Source organism: Populus euphratica, unplaced genomic scaffold, assembly GCF_000495115.2.
Source record: "Populus euphratica unplaced genomic scaffold, PopEup_1.0 scaffold157.1, whole genome shotgun sequence".
Classification (NCBI taxonomy): domain Eukaryota; kingdom Viridiplantae; phylum Streptophyta; class Magnoliopsida; order Malpighiales; family Salicaceae; genus Populus; species Populus euphratica.
Window position 1 is genome coordinate 350,393 of NW_011500044.1, and position 18,640 is coordinate 369,032.

General features: G+C 34.6%; 4 protein-coding genes across 4 annotated transcripts; 1 reads left to right on the forward strand and 3 right to left on the reverse strand.

Moving 5' to 3' along the window:
- Positions 1-1,218: 1,218 nt before the first annotated feature.
- On the reverse strand, positions 1,219-6,664 carry LOC105107378 (probable inactive purple acid phosphatase 27). Its single transcript, XM_011001278.1, has 13 exons — positions 6,008-6,664; positions 5,789-5,876; positions 3,967-4,233; positions 3,553-3,661; positions 3,343-3,457; positions 3,137-3,269; positions 2,848-3,035; positions 2,573-2,759; positions 2,429-2,496; positions 2,222-2,312; positions 1,952-2,137; positions 1,549-1,629; positions 1,219-1,474 (listed from the first exon to the last, which is right to left on the reverse strand). Exons 1-13 carry the CDS (start codon positions 6,337-6,339, stop codon positions 1,412-1,414), a joined length of 1,908 nt encoding a protein of 635 aa, XP_010999580.1. The 5' UTR covers positions 6,340-6,664; the 3' UTR covers positions 1,219-1,411.
- Positions 6,665-11,025: 4,361 nt separating this feature from the next.
- LOC105107387 (scarecrow-like protein 3) lies at positions 11,026-13,859 on the forward strand. Its single transcript, XM_011001287.1, has 2 exons — positions 11,026-11,447; positions 12,229-13,859. The coding sequence occupies exon 2, from the start codon at positions 12,254-12,256 to the stop codon at positions 13,667-13,669; it is 1,416 nt and encodes a 471-aa protein (XP_010999589.1). The 5' UTR covers positions 11,026-11,447; positions 12,229-12,253; the 3' UTR covers positions 13,670-13,859.
- Positions 13,860-14,469: 610 nt separating this feature from the next.
- LOC105107386 (dirigent protein 22-like) lies at positions 14,470-15,356 on the reverse strand. The gene has a single exon (XM_011001285.1). It carries the CDS (start codon positions 15,140-15,142, stop codon positions 14,576-14,578), a length of 567 nt encoding a protein of 188 aa, XP_010999587.1. The 5' UTR covers positions 15,143-15,356; the 3' UTR covers positions 14,470-14,575.
- An 896-nt stretch (positions 15,357-16,252) lies between these two features.
- LOC105107385 (dirigent protein 22-like) lies at positions 16,253-17,906 on the reverse strand. The gene has a single exon (XM_011001284.1). The coding sequence runs from the start codon at positions 17,425-17,427 to the stop codon at positions 16,864-16,866; it is 564 nt and encodes a 187-aa protein (XP_010999586.1). The 5' UTR covers positions 17,428-17,906; the 3' UTR covers positions 16,253-16,863.
- Between the last annotated feature and the right edge of the window lie 734 nt (positions 17,907-18,640).

Consider the following 18,640-nt stretch of genomic DNA (forward strand, 5'->3'; position numbering starts at 1 on the left):
TAGTGAAAATATTAAATTATCTTTGAAAATAAAAAAAATACATGTTTTTAATCTAGGGGTTTTATGGATTGTTTCTATTTTAGGCTACAGTTAAATTATTAAAATACCCTTTAAGTCAAAACAATCAAAACTTTTGGTCAATGAATACTTATATCTTTTCGCATTGATTATTTTGCTATTTATTTTGTTTTATCAAGGAAATTATTCTATTTTATGAATAAAATAATATTAGATTTTGAACCAAGTTTATGTTGTTTTATCATGGGATACTTATATCTTTTTTTTTTCTGAACTCTTTTATAAGAGTTTATTGGTTTTTAATTACCTTTCAAATCAAGGTTATGTTGTGTTTTTTTTTTCAATTTAATTTTCCCCATTCTTTTATTCTTTTTCCTTTTTTGTTACTTGTTTTTCTTTTTAATTTAAATCTTTAATAAAAAAAATTTAGTTGTTTTTTAATTTTGATTTTTCCTCTTATTATTTTTATTATTTTTTTTTTTATTTTAGATCCCTTTATTTAGTTTTTTTTTTTCTGTTATGTCTTAGCTTTTGTTGACTCGGCACAATTTTTTTATCTTTTTTTTATCCAATTTCTCATCATTATTTTTTCAAGGTATTATGATCTTTTTCTTTTTAAAATTTGTCTTCCTTAATATTATTATATTTATTTTTATCATTTAATGAAAATAAAAACAGTTTATTAAGAAAATCAAACCAGTTCAGGAAACCAAGAAAATCAAGGAGAGGAATTTGCAGAATAAAGTTGCTGCCACTGTCAGTTAATTTAGATTGATTTGTTTGATATGTGTTTCCTTGCCCGTGAACAATTCAAGATTAATCATAGAAAGTAGATTAGGATTCTGATGCAATGACAACAATATAAAGAGCCGTAGTATTTGTTTTATGTACTGTAACAGTAAAAGAGAAGAGTTCTGTCTTAATACAAAAGCTTTGCTTCAATTCTGTTTTAATGATCGATATTTAAAATATAATTGAAATGTTAGCGGTAATTAAAGATAAAAAAAAAAAACCTATAAACACAAGGATATAAATATAGATAGCTACGATCATCCATCTTTTAAAATATAAAGAATTTGTTTTATAGTCAAAGAAGTTATGACTTGGATTTTAATTTGTTGTTCTTCAAGAACGAGAGAAAAAGAATATAATATTGGAAACTTTTTTTTTTCTGGATATTGAATCAATTACATGGATGATAAGTGATAAGTTCTTAAGTCAATAATTCCGTCAAGAACATTTACAAATCCCCTTCATAAGAAATAGAAGTTCACAGCTACTGCAAATATTTTATAAACATATAACAGCAGTTAGTTGGAGAAGAAAAGCTTTTATTATAATGAAGAGATTTAAGTATACAAACATGAGTGTGGATATAAAGATTTACATCTATCTATTTTTGTCCTTTGGTGATGCGGAAGCTGTCTTGAACTTGTCTAGTATTTGAATTCACGAACTGCGAAAACAATGAATGATATGACTTAGATTGGCTGCGATACTAACTCTGTTCATGAAGTTGTGTATACTGACCTCTAAGTTTATGTCCTCCATTGTTGCATGCCCTCTCAGATACCCGAATTCAGAAATCCTTTCCAAACTCCAGCTTCCGGGCTGTCCACAGAAACATCCTAATTATATGCGTAGTTATTAAACTTGGCCTGACGACGAACCTGGTAACTCGTCGATCCGGCCAAGTTTTATTTTGAACCGTTTTGAGGTTAACTTAGTCAGACGATCTGGTTGCTCTGGCCAAGCTCGAGTGAGACCCGGCAGGGTCAACCTCAAGGATTTTTTTAATTTTTGTTCAAAACGACATCGTTAACCCAAGCCTTGTGTCGGTTCAGACCGATAACCATGGTTATATGCGGTTAACAGGGTAAGCATCTATTGAATTTAAAGTTGATATGTATTAAATGATCATGGATCAACTTACTTGTGAGAAATTGTCCAGACTGAAGCCAGCCATACCAATAACTGCTTGCATAGGGGCACTGAAATTGCTGTGGTCGTATGTGTCGATACCATTTCGATCTTTCGAAGGCATGGCCAGGCAATTGCTTTCATATACAGAACATGTTCTCTCGTAATTGTGGACATGGCCGAAGAGAACCATATCAACCTAGTTCATGCCAACAGGGTTACTTATTCAGAGAGCAACAAGGAAATAAGCCTAATTTATATTCAACCTGTGAATCAAGCTAACCTTATACTGCACCAGCAATGGTTCTACAGCCTTTGTAAATTTGTCGTCGGTGCTAAACAATCCATCAGTTGAGGAATACATTGGTCTGTGTCTGCATTTGATTTGTAAAGGTCTTTCAAAATCGATTGTCTCAAATCTATCAGAAAATGAACACATGACTCTATAACCTTCAGGAATGTAACATCTATGATGGTAAATGCAGCTTACCCAGCAAAAATTAGCCAAGGAGTTTTCGATCGATCAACCGAAGACATGTCCTGGTCCATCCATTTATACTGCAAGAGTCCACTATGTCAGTCACAAAAATACAAAAGAAAATTGAAGATCATGCAAGGTTAGTTCTGGCTTGACCTGCTCAGAATTTTCAGTCCAGTCATGCTCGGTTGAAATGACTGTAAAGTGAACAGGTCCTTGTTCTATAGAGTACCATGGTTTATCCTTCGCTGAGGTTGGCATTGGAAAATAGGTCTCATAAGCAACTCCACATTCTCCGCCCGAATCCGGAGTTATGTACACAGATCCAGAATTTATGTAATCTCTGAATACATTTGTGCAGTGATTAATCCCTATAAACATAATTCTGATACTGCAAAAAGAGGGTTCAATTATTCAGGTGAAAGAGTAACCTCTCGTGGTTTCCGATTGCGGTCATGTAAGACACTTGAGAAGCCAGAGGACTTATAAGGTGAAGAAAAAAATCCCATTCAACTAAAAATCCTGTTGCATAACTTATATCTCCAATGTGGAAAATGGAGTCTACATTTCCGGATTCTACCTCATCTGTCATGGCTTTAATCACCGAGAGAGATCCTGGCTACATGATCATAAATTATGAATATTGGTCAGTACATTAATACCAACTTCCATAACCATCTTGATAAGCTTAAATTACTGAAGTAATAACCATTTCTCTACCTGAATGTAGTGTTCGGCAGAAGGATCAAGAGGAGCCTTCCCCATATCACCAAATGCAAGGAATCTTAGTTCGGCAGAACCGCCAGCAGGTGGAGTTCGAAACTGGATTTTATCACTCCAGCCAGTTGAATCACTGTATGAGAAGAATAAAGGTCAATTCCTTACTGGGAGTGTTTTTTTTTTTGACATTTTCAATAGTTTGTTCCCTTCCATATCTGTAGGAGTATGCGGTTGAAGGTCTTAGTCCTGTCGTGACTGCTGAATGAATGAATCCAGGGTCATGCCACCCGAAGTCCTTGGCAGGACTCGGCAGAGCCGAAGCTGTAAATTTCATACAATCCCCAGAAGATTCAAAATCATAACATAAATCGCTTATAAAGCAAAACATACCAAAAAAAAAAGAATGAAGAACTCACTGCACATATCATCTTGTGAAAATGTTGTAATTGTCGATGTCAGTGTTTTTCCATCTCCATACTGTACTTCTTGAGGTTCTTCACTCCCACTAACCCATGTTAATCTCATCTGTGTCACAAGGGAAGAAGCTTTGCCGTTAATTCATGTAAAAAACATTTGTTCATGGTACATAGCGTCCAAGAATCATCTTAACTCAAGTTTAAGTGAATAAAAATGATAAGATTTGAACTTAGAACCATTTCAATCTGAAAACAACCGTTGAGATGATAAAGTTGCAAGAATGACTCTAATGCATGGCAGCGAAAGTAATGCAGGTGGCTCCTCGAGCGAGGACAATATCAGTGCAATTCTGACTATTGAGTTGAGGCCTAGTATCTTGGCAACATTAACAAGTATTACAGCCTTTAACGTACCGATGTTGCTGTGGAATCTGTGCTTGAAACATGTCCATGTAATGGCTGGTTTGGATTGGAAAACTTCATGGGGACAGACCTTGTTAGAATGCAAGGCGTCTCAAAACCTCCAGCAAAGAACACGAATTCGATATCAGTCCTGATGTTGATGACATGAAATGATACAGTGCCACTACAAGTTGCCACTTCACAAACAGTATTGTTGTATTTCTTGCATTCCGGCTTGTTGCACTTCAGATAGTTTGGATCATTGCTCACGTATTGTGCCTGCAATTTCGATGAATCAAAAATCTTAATTATACAACAATTAAGATGCTGACATCCTACTCTTAATGTTGCGCCAAACTCATTTGTTTTGGATTGAAAAAAATCCAAAACAATGTTGGCTGATTTTTATAACAATATTGCTGGCGTGTTCTACTCTACCTTGTACGTCTTAGGTTTCATGGCCTTCTCAAATTAATTAAAGGCCAATCCAATATGCGGCTAAGCATGGCTTAGGTATCTCTTTAATTCGGTTCCCTTAATGTTCAATGCAAAAATACATAGCAGCACAATATAAGGTTTGAAAGAATTTAGTGATGGTATTTGAAGCTCTAGTATTTTCAATTTGCATGAAGGTCAACTATTGTAGAGTTTTTGGAGGAAAACAATTTTTTTTAAAATAATATTTTGTTTATTTGATAGTAAATGATATTTTCGGGCTAGGTTACATATTAAGCACATAAAATAAAACGAAGAAAGAATGAAGAAAACTTTCTTAATTAGTCACCAACCCTATTTCCCAGTGTTAATAAAAGTATCTATTTAAAAAAAATATAGATTAAAATCATAGTTTTTAAACTCGAAATATTTATTGGTAGATTAACTTAAAAATTCAAGATCCAAAACCTAAATTGAGTTTTTAATTCAACCGAACCAAAAATATTAACACTATTAAAAATTGGATTGAGGAATATTAATGAAAAATGTTTACCTAGTAACTTAATAACATAGCTAGATTTCTTTTACAAAGTATTCATCTTGTCGAATCCAGCAACTATAATTAAAACCTTGTGCTCACAATTGCGAACGCAGGCATGCGTCAAAATAATTAGCTTGGGGGGTATTTATTGAATGATACCAGAAAACATTTAATTTGGGTAGGCAACAGTACCGTATTAACTGGCCAGGTCACTATCCCATGAGCTGGTCTCCTCTATTGCGTGGTGCTTTTAAGTTTCTTGACGTGACATTATCGATGGTTTTTGCTTTCAGTTTAGGATCATACGTACCACATATTTTTATATTATAATAATAATATATATTTTAAAAATAATATAAATGCCACATATTTTAGTCGATCGAAACTCTACACGCACACGCACACACATTTCATCTAAGTTGTATGGATAATACTCGATTAATCTTCAAATAATTCCCTCGGAATTGACTCTCATATTCATTGGTGAAGTGAATAAAATATTTATAGTTTTACATTTTATTTGATTATGGTAAAGATAGCAAGATAATCTATATGTTTTTATATGATTGATTGGGAATTAGTTCACAAACTAAATTCATTAATAAATCAGATTTACCTGATAATTTTTCCAAATTTGAGATAAAGTGACAAGTAAAATGATATTTAAACTGATAGCTCATTCTGCAACTTGTATAGCTCCTTAAATTCAACAAAGATGGAAGTTAATTCATATATAATTAAACTGATAAATCCAATCACATCTGTACTAAATTGATATTTAAAAAGCAAGATATCCATAATTAAAAAAAGGGTTTTAAGCTGATTATTGAATCAAAACATGGAATGCATGAATATTACCTTCACAGGATAATGACAAAGTAGAGGGAGTTTACTAGTATCACCAGTCTGCACGTATTGAATTTTTTTCGAAGGACAACTTTTGACACTGCAAATGAAGATTTAGAGCCAAGTAAACATCCATACCATCACACAGATACATATATACATGCATGCTTAAGAAATTGTTTCAATTAATGTATGTAGATATAATATTGTATACTGCAAGATCTTAATTACTTGGAATCAGAAGGTGATAGCATGGCAACCCAGTCACCATCGGAAGGATGAAAAACTCCACTGACGGTAACATTGACATATTCATCGTCTGATAAAGGGCTGTTTTTTGAGCTAACATTGATTTGGAGGTAAGGGTTGGCGTCGGGACACTGAATTAAGTTTCTTCTATTTACCACTCGAAAACTCGATATTGCTGTATGGTTCTGGTGCTCAAAAGTTGATCCAATGATCGACGGAGGCAGCAAGTATGAGGAAGAAAAGGGAATGAAGGCTAGCAAAACGAGGAAAGAATTTAGGACCGAAGAAGAAGAAGAAGATGTTGAGGGTTTCATGATGGTGAAGGCTTGGGGTTTCTAGGAGGAAAGAAATCCAAGTTGTGTGCCCTTCGTTGTCATACCTGGTGTGCCATTTGTAGCATTGGGATCTTGATATTGGTAAGAACGATGGGATTTGTGAGCTGTTTCTTTGATAACCAACAACAAGAGCTAGCTAGCTCACCTATGATGTGACTGTGAGGATGGGATCGAGAATTTATGGAGAGACGCACATGGGGATATTGACACGAACAGGAATATTACATGGGAGATTTTTTGTTCCTTGACGAAATGTTGTTAGTTATATTGATGGCAAACGTGAGAAACGATGAGCGAGCATTCTAATCTCTGTGGACTTGGCTAAGGTCGCTATTATGGCAGCTTCTTACGTATAAATCATATGTTAACTTTCCTTCTCACCGTGATGTATGGAGATTATTTTAGATTTTCTTTTTCTTTTTCCTTTTCCTTTAATGGCTTCTAATTATGTTATGATATTTCTTAGAATTAATTAATTACACATTAAGGGTACACTATAATACCAGCAGATAATTTAAAGAAATTCAATAACTTCCTGGAGTATAATATACTTATCTTTAAGTTATTTTATTTTTTTATAACAATCGAGATATTATCAATGTAACTAGTTTATTATTAAAGTTATGATAAACTAAAATTTAAAATATCAATAACTTCTTAATTTAAAAACTTAAACTATTAAATGAGATTTTAAAATATGATTTATATATATTTTCAAGTAAATTTTTTTTGAACTTGAAATTTATACATGCTCATATATATATATATATATATATATATATATTATGTTCTTAATTTTTAATAAATAAATAAAAATAATAAAATTAAAATTCATAATTATTTAGTTATTAAGACTCTAATATCATGTAAAAGAATCATTTCAAATTAAAATTTTAAATTATTATTTAAAGTTTTAAAGGTATAATTTATTTTATTTTTTAATAAAAAAAACTCTTAAATCAATAACCCGTTACTTATTAATTCATAATAAAATATAAAATATAGTTGTGATTTTATAGGATGGTGTGTGTGTCCCTATGTGAACACAATCTTGAGCGAGCATGGAACACCATCAGGAGTCAAAAGTATACCGTACGCACCATGCCTAGCTACATTGAAGTAAACGTCAAAAGAATTGCCAAAAGAAAAAAGAAAACTGGTCATTCTCTACAATAACGTGTTGAAGGCATAACTGTCTAGATTCTCTCTTCGCTTCTGTTGCGAAGATATGGAAAATTTTATGGTGATTTTTTACTAGTTAATATTTAGATTTATTTAATAAAAAAAACTTATGACACACTAAAAATAATAAATATAATTACTTAGGATATTTCTTTTTTAGTTGTATTTTTTATAAAATAATTTCAGAAAATAACTAATAAAATACTACTAAGTACTAACATCATAAAATTTCTCGAGATATTATATAAAGCATGAAAAATGTTTTTTTTTTAAAGGAGACAGAATGTATTTCTATCTTATTTTTGTTAAGAAGAGACAATAGTTAAAAAATGTAATGATACTAGAAAACGCAGACACCATGCCTCGTGCTAGCTAAAACATTGATGGATGATGGTAATTTTGAGAGCATAAATGCAAAATCCTAGTCCAGAAGACAAATGGGAAAAACTCGAAAGTTTGGTATTTCAGAAAGGAAATTTTGAGATTTGAGCATGGGCTTACAAGTGCTATACTGAGCCACGAATATATTGGATGTTCTTGTTTGATGGTCTTCGACAATCTTAGACCTTAGCCTCCTGGACTGCTAGATAAACAGTGCAACATATAGTTCAAAGATCAGTTCATCGAAGATCCATCAATGCATTTGAAGGCCTCATATCTTACACAGAAAATGGAGTTTTCTGCCCTTCCTGCCACAGGGATCCATAATATTTTTCCTCCAGGCCCAACTTTTATCACTTGGTCATGATTCGGAACTTGAAACGACCCATCAAAAATTGAAAGGGCTTTTGTTTTCGAAAAAAAAAGTTCTTTTTTATTATTATTTTGACTCGAGTTGATAAGATTGAATTGACCAAGTTACTTAAATAAGTTTTTATAATTGTGTTTAGGTAGTCGCATTGCATGGTTTTTGGATCCCTAATTATAACTTTGGTATTGAATTTTATTATTATTATGATTTAGATTCTCATTAGCAAGAGCAAGCTAATAATAACAAGGTAAAGAGCAACTTGATATTTGGCTTAAGAGTAAAACCTTGTCTTATATTTCTCAATTTCTACCCCGTGACTAAGCTCCCAAACAAGACTAAAACATCAGACCATCTCAATTGAAGACAGAGAGCTTGTCCTCTTCGCTATACCTTTCTCCTTTGTTAAATGTTCCTCTCTCAGACACCACCAACGTTTTTTCCTAGCTAAATTAAGAGAATCTACCCAAATTAAGATGGAGGATGAGAACTAGCCAAACTCCTCCATCACATCACGATTCATCGTGGGTCCTCCATGTCTTGACTCAAATGTATAACCTTTGATAGGGTCCCCTAGGTTTAGCTGAATTCTAGGCAACTCTTCTTACACAAGTCCCTGCTTGCCATGCCCGGCCACTAAGGTACAAACTAGCAATTATAAATGCATTCCCTTGAAAACACCCCCACTGAACATTGTTATGACCAATGACCCGTTCAAGACAAGAAGCTACCCTCCATGAGAAAAAAACGATTTCTTTTGTCGATCTCTCAAAGCTCATCTAAGCAAGAAATACCAAAAGAATACTGTGTTTCTACGCATAAAATCAAAACCCCTCCATTGAAGATAATAACTAAACCTTGAAATTGCGCACCGCGCTAATGCCAGCGTGTATCTTGATTTCAATTTTGTATTTAGTGAGTGTTTTTTTATTGATTTTTGACCCTCTACCAACCTAATTTGATTAATATGATGGATATGAACAAACCCGGTCAACTGATGATTCGATTTCCTGTTGCAGATATGACAAATTTAAGGAGACTTGTCAAATTTGTGCTCTCACTTTTCTAGCCAAGAACTTCCCCATCTTGTCAAGCATTAATTCGAGAATTAACTTGAGTTATCAATCAAAAATGTCTCAAGGTTCAACAGTTCAGCATATACTTCATCTTCACTTCAAATCCAATAGCATTTTGCAGTCATGCAAGGGTTATTGAAAACAAGATACTTGATATCATGAGATATTCCATGTTCTTAATTCTTTATCTATTAGCGATTGTTTGTTTTTTTTATTTATTTATTAAAATCTGTTTTTTAAATAGTTTTTCATTGAAATACAACTAGCTAATGTTTTTTCAGGTATTTTAAATAATTTTAATATATTTCTATTAAAAAATATTATTTAATATATTTTTCAATTAAAAAACACCTTGTATCATAATAATAAACTTATACTAAATATGATGAAGCAATAATTAAAAAAATAAAACTTAAAAAAGTAAAACTCTCCAGTGAAGATGAATGAATGCATGTTTTAGATTAAATTAACTTTCTTTGTAACTAAAAACTACATAATTATTCACTAATGGGAACATCCTTCGATCAAGGAGTCATTGCTATTGTCATTGATATCATCATCACCATAAAATAGAATAAAATCCCAAAAATAAAGTGAGAAAAGAAGAAAACAATTCACAATTAGGTGAGTGCGTGTCATGTTGCACTTAAATATATATTCAATTTATCAAAGTACAATGATGACTAGCCTCACAATTACATGGCCTATGATGATTTGGTTTCATGTGATATATATATAAGCATTTAGGAATAACTACAAATCAATCCCCGACCTATATAGTTTTTAACAAATTAATTTTAAACCCTTAAATCTCACTAATTTCTAGTTTTTTCCTGAGCTCTTGCTGTGGATTTTGTTTTAGTATGTTTTTATATAATGAATTGAAAGAGAAAAATAAGACAATGAAATTGTATATCAGTCACTTTTTTTAAAAAAATTAATTGTTGTTAGATATTTGAACTTATAAAAAACACAAATCGGATGGTGCACTAACAATTTTTTTTTAGTTTTGGGATTTTAGACCTAAATTAATAGCAAGAAAAAGCTTTGGACTTCTAAGTACTTTGTGTATGTTCACTTATGATAAAAGATTCTTCTCTACAATCTCATTCAAAATTTGGACACTTGAAATCATGTATCTATTTCTTAAAATTCAAGATTTGATAAATATGACACTAGAATCAATATCCATATCCAACCCCTACATTCAAGCCCGAAAACACATAGGTTTAAGGGAAAAATTAGCAAAGATTTTGAAGAATGGGAACTCATTTGTGAACAATCAAATAGATTTGGGACCGAATTGTAGTTATCTCAAGCATTTATTGTGAACGAGGAATGACACTTGATAATCCAGGAACTCCTACCAGAGGCTCCTCATATAAAGTTAAAATCCTCTATCAACTTTTTGGTTTTTCCACAGGCAATTCTTTGTCTCTTAGTATAATGGTGTCATGCCCTTTGAAAAGTAACAAATGGTGGTTTTGTTGGCACTCGCTAGGGCCTGCCTTGCAATCCCCACTATCACCCACTAAGCAACAAACGAGGGTGTTGTTTTGCTTTGTTGGGGCATCCTTGTATTGTTCTTGCGTTTGAGCATGAAACACAAGTTTTTGGCCAGCTCTTATTCCCATCCACTTCACAAGATGACAAGAATATTTCTAGAGAGGGACAGAAGCAGACAACGCAAAGTTTAGAGAGAGAGATAATTTAAGGGACTCTGTTTTTCAAGAAATTCCATTATTCCTTGTGATCCCCCCAATGGACAACAAAACAAGTAGTGACAAAAACAACCACTTGTTTTGTCTCTTAAGCAGACGTGGAAAGTCCTCTAAAAGTAGAGAGCTTTAATTACCAATTCAAAGCTCATTTTGTAAGCAAAAAGCTAAGGCCAGAAAGAAAACCTTTGTAGAGTAGAGCAGAGCAGAGCAGAGAGCTCTTAATTCTCTTTGATGGATTAGGATAATTGAGGAACCAAGCTTGGAACTTTCTTTTGTGATTTTGGTGGGTTTTTGGTGAATTTCAAAACGCAGTTGTGGATTTTGATTCACTGCTGCTTTTGAACAGTTGAGCTCTCCCTGGTGATTCCCTGTCTCTGCTTCATGTTTTAGCATAATTGCACTAAATTTGAAGTTTTTTTTTTCCATTTGTCTGTGTAACAAAACGCAAACCAGTTTAGCTTGCTTTGATTTTTAGTAGAAAGAGCTTGCTTTAGTTTGTGTTTTCATTGTTTAGTTTGGTTTCTTGCTCTGTTTTGGTTACAGAAGACTTGTGTGGGGAAAAAATGGAAATGGACTGTTTGAATCTTTGGTGTGATTGTTGAGAAAGATTCTTACTGAGGGTTCTTTACGTTTTACTTTTAAGAGTTGAATGATCTTTGTCAGGCAATTCCTTTCTGTTTGGTCCCTGAGAAAATGTTGGAGTTCAATTTTCTCAATTCCTAGACTAAAAAAAACCTTCACTGAGTTTAGCTTTACAAAGCTATTTGGCTAGTTCTGCTAACTTTTCTATGCTTCTTAGTAACAAGGAGTGCTAGAGTCTTCACCTTATATTTAGTATTTGTGTGTATTTTGGTATTCTAGCACTCTTTGATTAGTCTTTTTGAAGATGTAAGAAAGCAAAAACTGAATTTTGAGATTAAACTCTTTTAACTTAGATTAATCCAACAATCTTACTAGGATCATGGAAGTTGTCATTTAATAACCCGAGCTACATGAAAGAAAAGATCATAATCTTATGTTCTTGTTTTTCCGATTTTTGCAGTGGTTCCTTTGGGATAATCTTTACATAGAAATAAGTTACGTGGTTTATTCATCGAGTTCTTATTCTGGACTATTTTTCATGTCATATTTTGTTGTCCAGGGCAGTGAGTTTGGCCTGGCAGTTAATGGCAGGAATGGCCCAAGAAGAAGGATCATCATCTGTAACTTCATCACCTCTTCAGTTCTTTCCGTGGATGCCACTATCACCAGGGACGGGATCACCATACCCTTGGCTTAGGGAGCTGAAATCAGAAGACAGAGGTTTGTGTCTGATCCATCTTCTGCTTGCCTGCGCAAACCACGTAGCAGCTGGTAGTATTGAGAACGCAAATATTGGCCTGGAGCAAATCTCCCATCTTGCCTCTCCTGATGGTGATACCATGCAGCGGATTGCTGCGTACTTCACCGCAGGACTTGCTGATCGCATTCTTAAAGGATGGCCGGGTCTGCACAAAGCTCTCAATCCAAAACAAGCATCTTTGATATCTGAAGAAATTCTTGTTCAAAGATTATTCTTTGAGCTCTTTACCTTCTTAAAGCTTTCATATGTGATCACAAATCAGGCCATCATAGAAGCTATGGAAGGGGAGAAGATGGTTCATATCATAGATCTAAATTCATTTGAACCTGCTCAGTGGATAAATCTTCTTCAAACATTAAGTGCACGGCCTGAAGGCCCGCCTCATTTGAGAATAACAGGTATTCATGAGCAGAAGGAGGTGTTGGACCAAATGGCTCTTCGATTGACAGAAGAAGCTGAAAAGCTGGACATCCCATTTCAGTTCAATCCTATTGTGAGCAAACTAGAGAATCTTGACCTTGAAAATTTGCGTGTTAAGACCGGAGAAGCTCTTGCTGTCAGTTCTGTACTCCAGCTGCATACTCTATTGGCAATGGATGATGAGATGCATAGAAGGAACTCTCCATCAGGATATCAGAATCCAAACTCTAACCATTTTCAGAGACTTAAGATTAATCAAAACCGACGCACTCTCGGTGATTGGCTTGAGAAAGATGTGGTAAGTCCTGACTCAGCATTATCCCCACTATCTCTTGCTGCTTCACCAAAGATGGGCAGCTTTCTAAATGCACTTAGGAGTCTCTCACCAAAATTGATGGTGATAACTGAGCAAGAGTCAAGTCATAATGGATTTAATTTAATGGAGAGGGTCACAGAAGCATTGATTTTTTATGCTGCGCTATTTGATTGTTTGGAGTCTACTGTATCAAGAGCATCATTAGAGCGGCATAAGGTTGAGAAGATGCTATTTGGGGAGGAAATTAAGAACATCATTGCTTGTGAGGGAACTGATAGAAAGGAGAGGCATGAGAAGTTGGAGAAGTGGATTCTAAGGCTTGAGTTGTCTGGATTCGGGATCGTTCCTCTGAGCTACCATGGTAGGCTGCAGGCAAACAGGTTTTTGCAGAGTTATGGCTATGACGGATATAAAATCAAAGAAGAAAACGGATGTTTGGTTATTTGCTGGCAGGATAGACCGCTTTTTTCTGTGTCGGCTTGGAGATTCAGGAGGTATGACTGAGAGATTATCAAACAAATGGGGAGTGTGCTTTCTCTTATTTTGTTACTGTAATATGTATGAAGGGTGATAACTTTTAATGTGCAGTTGCATAATGCTCTGATGCAAGTTTCAAACATTTCCTCCATTTATTCAACATTTTTGTAAATATTTCCTTATTTACTTTCTGATAGAGATTGGATGATATCTATTCGACTCACCCAAATCTAGAACTTTAGTTTGGATTCGAGAAAGAATCATCAACACTTTGAAATCGAACTTCCCTGCAAATTTCTTGTGTCAGAAAAGAAAAGCTCAGATTTCTTGCAAATGTAAGTCTTGCAAACGATGCTGTACAATGCATCATTCTTAATGGTTATATTGGATTAGGTCTGGTCCGCTGATGATCGATGAGTTTGATTCAATTCAAGTTATTAGAGTGTTATTAAAAGAGTTACTAAAAAAAAATAACTGACTTTTCTAATCATATATAAAAGGAGATCGATGAATTTAATTCAAGTTATTAGAGTGATGGGTCTGATTCAAATTAAATTATTAGAAGAGTTACTAAAAAAGGATATATATATAAAAAGGATATAATTCAAATGAAAAAAGATAAATTTTTATTATTGAAAGAATATAATTTTTTTTTTTGATTTTATGTATTGAATTAACAAGATTTATAAAGATGTTTGTATGATGGAATATTATTTTAATTCTAATAATTAAAGTGATATTAAAATAATTAATTTAAAAATAAAAAAAACAAATTCTCATAAATAAATTTTCTTTAGGTGCAACTCAGAACTCTTAAACAACATTGCTTGGAAAGTCAAAATACTTCCTTCCCTGTAGTGTTGAGCACATTCAAGAAGTAGGCACTGGGTAAAAGAAAGGGAAAACCGCATATACCACTAGTAATTAGAACATTCAGAAATGCACGACAGTCACATTGTATTCAACGACAACGTTTCTGCTCTTTTGACTAGATGAGACTGTCTTTGACAATGAATAGCCTCGAGCAAACCTGAAAAGCCCGCTACCTCCAACAATTGGCATTTCCCTGACATTATCGGACATTGGACTGCGACCTAGAATACTTAGGGCACTGCCATTGTACGTACCCTCCAAAAAAGCAAAATTTAAAACCATAAGCAACCCAGCATCATGTTGAGAAGCAAAAGCATACACGCCCTGTGCTCTTCCCACAAGTTTTGAAGTAGGTTCTGGCTCTTCCGTTAATGGACTATCCACCATAAAAGTGCTGCCAAAGCTATCAGCTGTTGTCTTTTCTGGTCCAGCAATTCTCATGTTTGTTGGGTTTTTCCCACTGGGAATATCGTGGAAGTAGAAACGCAGGCGAGTCATTTTCTCCATGCGTTTAGTGGATATTATCATCGGGGATTTCTCTGAGAATTTGCCATTAGTAGTGCTACTAAAAGTCAGGAAAACAGTGAAATACAAGAGAACAAGAATTTGAACAAGAAAACAAGCCATAGGGAATAATTTTTCTGAGCTATGTTGGGGAAAGAATGCTGGAAGAGTCTATTTATAGGATTGTGAGCAAGAATTGATGAATATTGTAGTGCGAGATTGGCTTTTGGAAGTGGGCTAATGTGGCAAAATAATTATTGCTTGAACTTGATGTTGCATCAAGAGCAAGAATTTGATGACTTTCAGAGGGGCTCAAATTGCCTGAATAATGGAAAATGTAGTTAAGAGCATTTGAGGAAATTAACTAGGTTAACCTGTCCCAGGTGGTTCAGCCATTTAACAAGACCAAGCTTTCTTACTTATACATGACACACCATTATCTGCAACAACAGAAAAATTTTAAGAGATTAATGGATAATGTATGCAATCAGGGTTGCTTATTTTGTGGCTGGGTGGATTCTGGAGAAAATAAAATCACTGAAGATGCCATCATAATGAATAGTAGAGAGTGCTTTGAACATGGCCAACAGCTCAAGTCACTCAGAGCATGCTTGCTTTACAATGAAGGTTTTGCAGCCTTACATTGGGGTATGCCATCAAAGCTTACTTTACTTTTACCTGAATTTTCCAACTTGGCTCTGCAAAGTTGAAGTACTCTTCCTAATATAGTACAGTAACAGGTTTATGTAAGCAAATTGCATAGGAGAGAATCATATTCAGTTTCAGAACTAGCTTATAATAGGAGTCTTGCAAGGATCTTGCATCCATTTCGAAATGGAATTCTCTTATTTCCTCATCTAGCAATGGAAATCTGCAGTAATAGAATATGTAAAACAGCTGGCAAGATCATTACACAGTACTGAATATTGATGTTAGCTTGTTGTTTAGGCTGTGTTAAACTATATTTGATACACATCAAACTGATTATGAAATAGATTGAAAATAGAACTTCAGAAATTTAATTTCATAGGTGAAATTAACATGCTGGTCCTGACTAAACTGACCCAAGTGTTTTTTTTTGTTTTTGTTTTTCTAAATAATCTTGAATCTGGCATCATGCCTGAAGCAGAGTATTTCCACTACCCATTTAGCAAAGTGCACTGCCATTTGCCTGCTGTCAACATGAGCCTTCTTTCTAGAAGAAGTTAGTCATTTCTAACTCTATCAGACCTTCCTATTTAAGAATTCTCTCTCAATTTTTTGTCCTATTCTGTCAACAAATCCCGACCCTTCTGTCAAATTTTCTGTTCCTTCTCATAATTATTTTGAGAGAGTTACGTTTATGAATTTTGTTTCCTGTTTATTCTCGAGATTGAGTAGACCTGATAATCATATCAGAGAGCTGACAATAGATTGTTTTAAGATCAGAGGGTTGATCATTGTCCCGATATATATCTTGAAATTCATGTTATGTTTAACAAATCTGTAAGTTGATTTTCTTTAATATATACTGATTCATGTGTTTATATGTTTATGTAGAAATCATATCATTATGAGGGAACAACAGTTCGAAGGTGAGCAATTCTTACCTGGTCATTCCAAATTCCCAGGGCTGCTGCCTTGACTTGGCATCAAATTTATTTATAGGATTAAAAAATAGCGCAGCTGGTAGGAATGAGTTTTCATGTAAGACAGAAATTTATAGGATACCATGTCAGGGAATAGTACCATTCTGAACATGCAAGGAAATACCAGGATTTCATTGCTACAACAGTGTAAACGTTCAACAAGCAGAACTAAGTAAAAGTAAAGAAAATATAGTACCGCAAACTGATAAGAAACGCTCAGAAGTGCACAACAGACACATTGTATTCAATGACAGCAACTCCTGCCTTCAGATTAAATGAAAATGTCTTTTCCAAGGCATAGCCTCGAGCAAGCCGGAAAACCCCGCTACCTCCAACAACTGGCATCTCTCTCACAATATCAAAGATGGCTTTCCGCCCAAGAATACTTAGGGAACTTCCATTGTAGATGCCGTCCACAAAAGCAAAATTCATCACCATAAGCAACACAGCATTATGTTGAGAAGCAAAAGCATAAATTCCCAGTGCTCTTCCTACAAGCTTCGAAGTTGGTTCTGGCCCTTCTCTTAACAGAACATCTGCCCTAGAAGTGCTGCCAAAGAAGCTGGCAGTTGCAGTCATGTTTAGGGGCTGAGCAATTGTTGTAGATGTTCGGTTTTTTCCACTAGAAATGTCATGGAAGTAGAAGTGCAGGCCTGTCTTTTTCTCCATGCCTTTCATGGTTATAGTTAGAGGGGACTGTTCAGAGAATTTGGTGTTAATGGCAGAGAAGAAAGTCGAGAAGACAACAAAAAACAAGATGAAAGGAATGTAGGTAGCCATTTTGGTGCAGTTTTCTGATCAGTGCTAGATGAGGTATTTATAGGATTGTGGTAAGGGAGAACTGATGCTAGTTGTGTGACATAGCTAGGCTTCTGGAGAGGAGTTTCAGTGGAGAGGTAACGATAACTTGTACTTGGTGTTGCATCAAGTAAGAACCGAAGTGCAATAGAATGATCTGATGAGACTTTGATAAGGCAACCAAATTTAGAAAGAACAGCTTTTCATTTTACTAGCAAGAGACCAGCATGAAAATATGAAACCCGAGGAACAGGATGTTTAGGTGATCCAGAGCACGCCTTGAACTACATTTACTATTATCCATAATGGCACACTGGTAAGTGCATTGCACATCACTAGGTCTCTCAGAGCATGCTTGCTTTCTTAACAGCCTTATGCATTGCTGTGCACTTTCCAGCAAATTGGTGCTTGATCTAATAAAGATAACGTGTTCTTCCTATCACACAGTTCGTATGTTCTGATTGAGTTTTGAATTTCATGGTTCTTATGCTAGTAATGTAGTTGATTTTTACACAATATAGATTTGCTGCATATAACTATGGATTCAATCTCCAAAATCGAGCTAGGTCGATACAGAAAATATGGCAGCTATTGCTTCCACTGAATTTTCTGATTCAACGGGGTCACTTTGGAAGCGATCTGGTCTATCATTCTCAAAGCTTCTCACACAGCCAGCAATTCACCATGCAACGCCGGCCTGTAACAGCATCTGAGAGCTCTACCATATAATAGAGAGCCTTTTGAATCTCTAAATAGCAAACCTTCCACCTTCCACCTTCCACCATTGATCCCATATAGAAGGGCTTGAAAAACAGTCTTGAACCTGCTCTGAATCTGAACCTGAAACTGACCCAGATCAGTCTGATGAGGTCCAAGATGCACATGCATAGCCTTGTCGGCTGGCTGTAGCCCAAATCTTTTCTTTTCCAAACCTCACAGATCCTATAACCTGTATTCAAATGGCCTCTCTCTTCCTTTTCAAATTAAATATTAAGTATAAATCTCAAATGCATGGGGGAATTCACTATGTGAAATGCATCGTGGATTCTCTCAAGTGGCATTGTTAAAAAATTATTTACATTTCCTTTTTTTTTTTGTAATTTATCCCTTATTGGACCAAATTATAAATCAATTTATTGGAGGAGGGTGAGATTGAAAACTAGGGACCAAAGTAAAAAAAAAATAAGCAGGGAAA

What these genes read in the sequence shown, in the direction of transcription:
- LOC105107386 (XM_011001285.1), bottom strand. Translation starts at nt 15,142, where the DNA reads ATGGCTTGTTTTCTTGTTCAAATTCTTGTTCTCTTGTATTTCACTGTT.
- LOC105107378 (XM_011001278.1), bottom strand. Translation starts at nt 6,339, where the DNA reads ATGAAACCCTCAACATCTTCTTCTTCTTCTTCGGTCCTAAATTCTTTC. An exon ending in TACTCCTACAGATATGGAAG is followed by an intron (nt 3,270 to 3,342) that starts GGAACAAACTAT and finishes CTTCTCATACAG; the next exon opens with TGATTCAACTGGCTGGAGTG. An exon ending in CTGCCGAACACTACATTCAG is followed by an intron (nt 3,036 to 3,136) that starts GTAGAGAAATGG and finishes ATGATCATGTAG; the next exon opens with CCAGGATCTCTCTCGGTGAT.
- LOC105107385 (XM_011001284.1), bottom strand. Translation starts at nt 17,427, where the DNA reads ATGGCTACCTACATTCCTTTCATCTTGTTTTTTGTTGTCTTCTCGACT.
- LOC105107387 (XM_011001287.1), top strand. Translation starts at nt 12,254, where the DNA reads ATGGCAGGAATGGCCCAAGAAGAAGGATCATCATCTGTAACTTCATCA.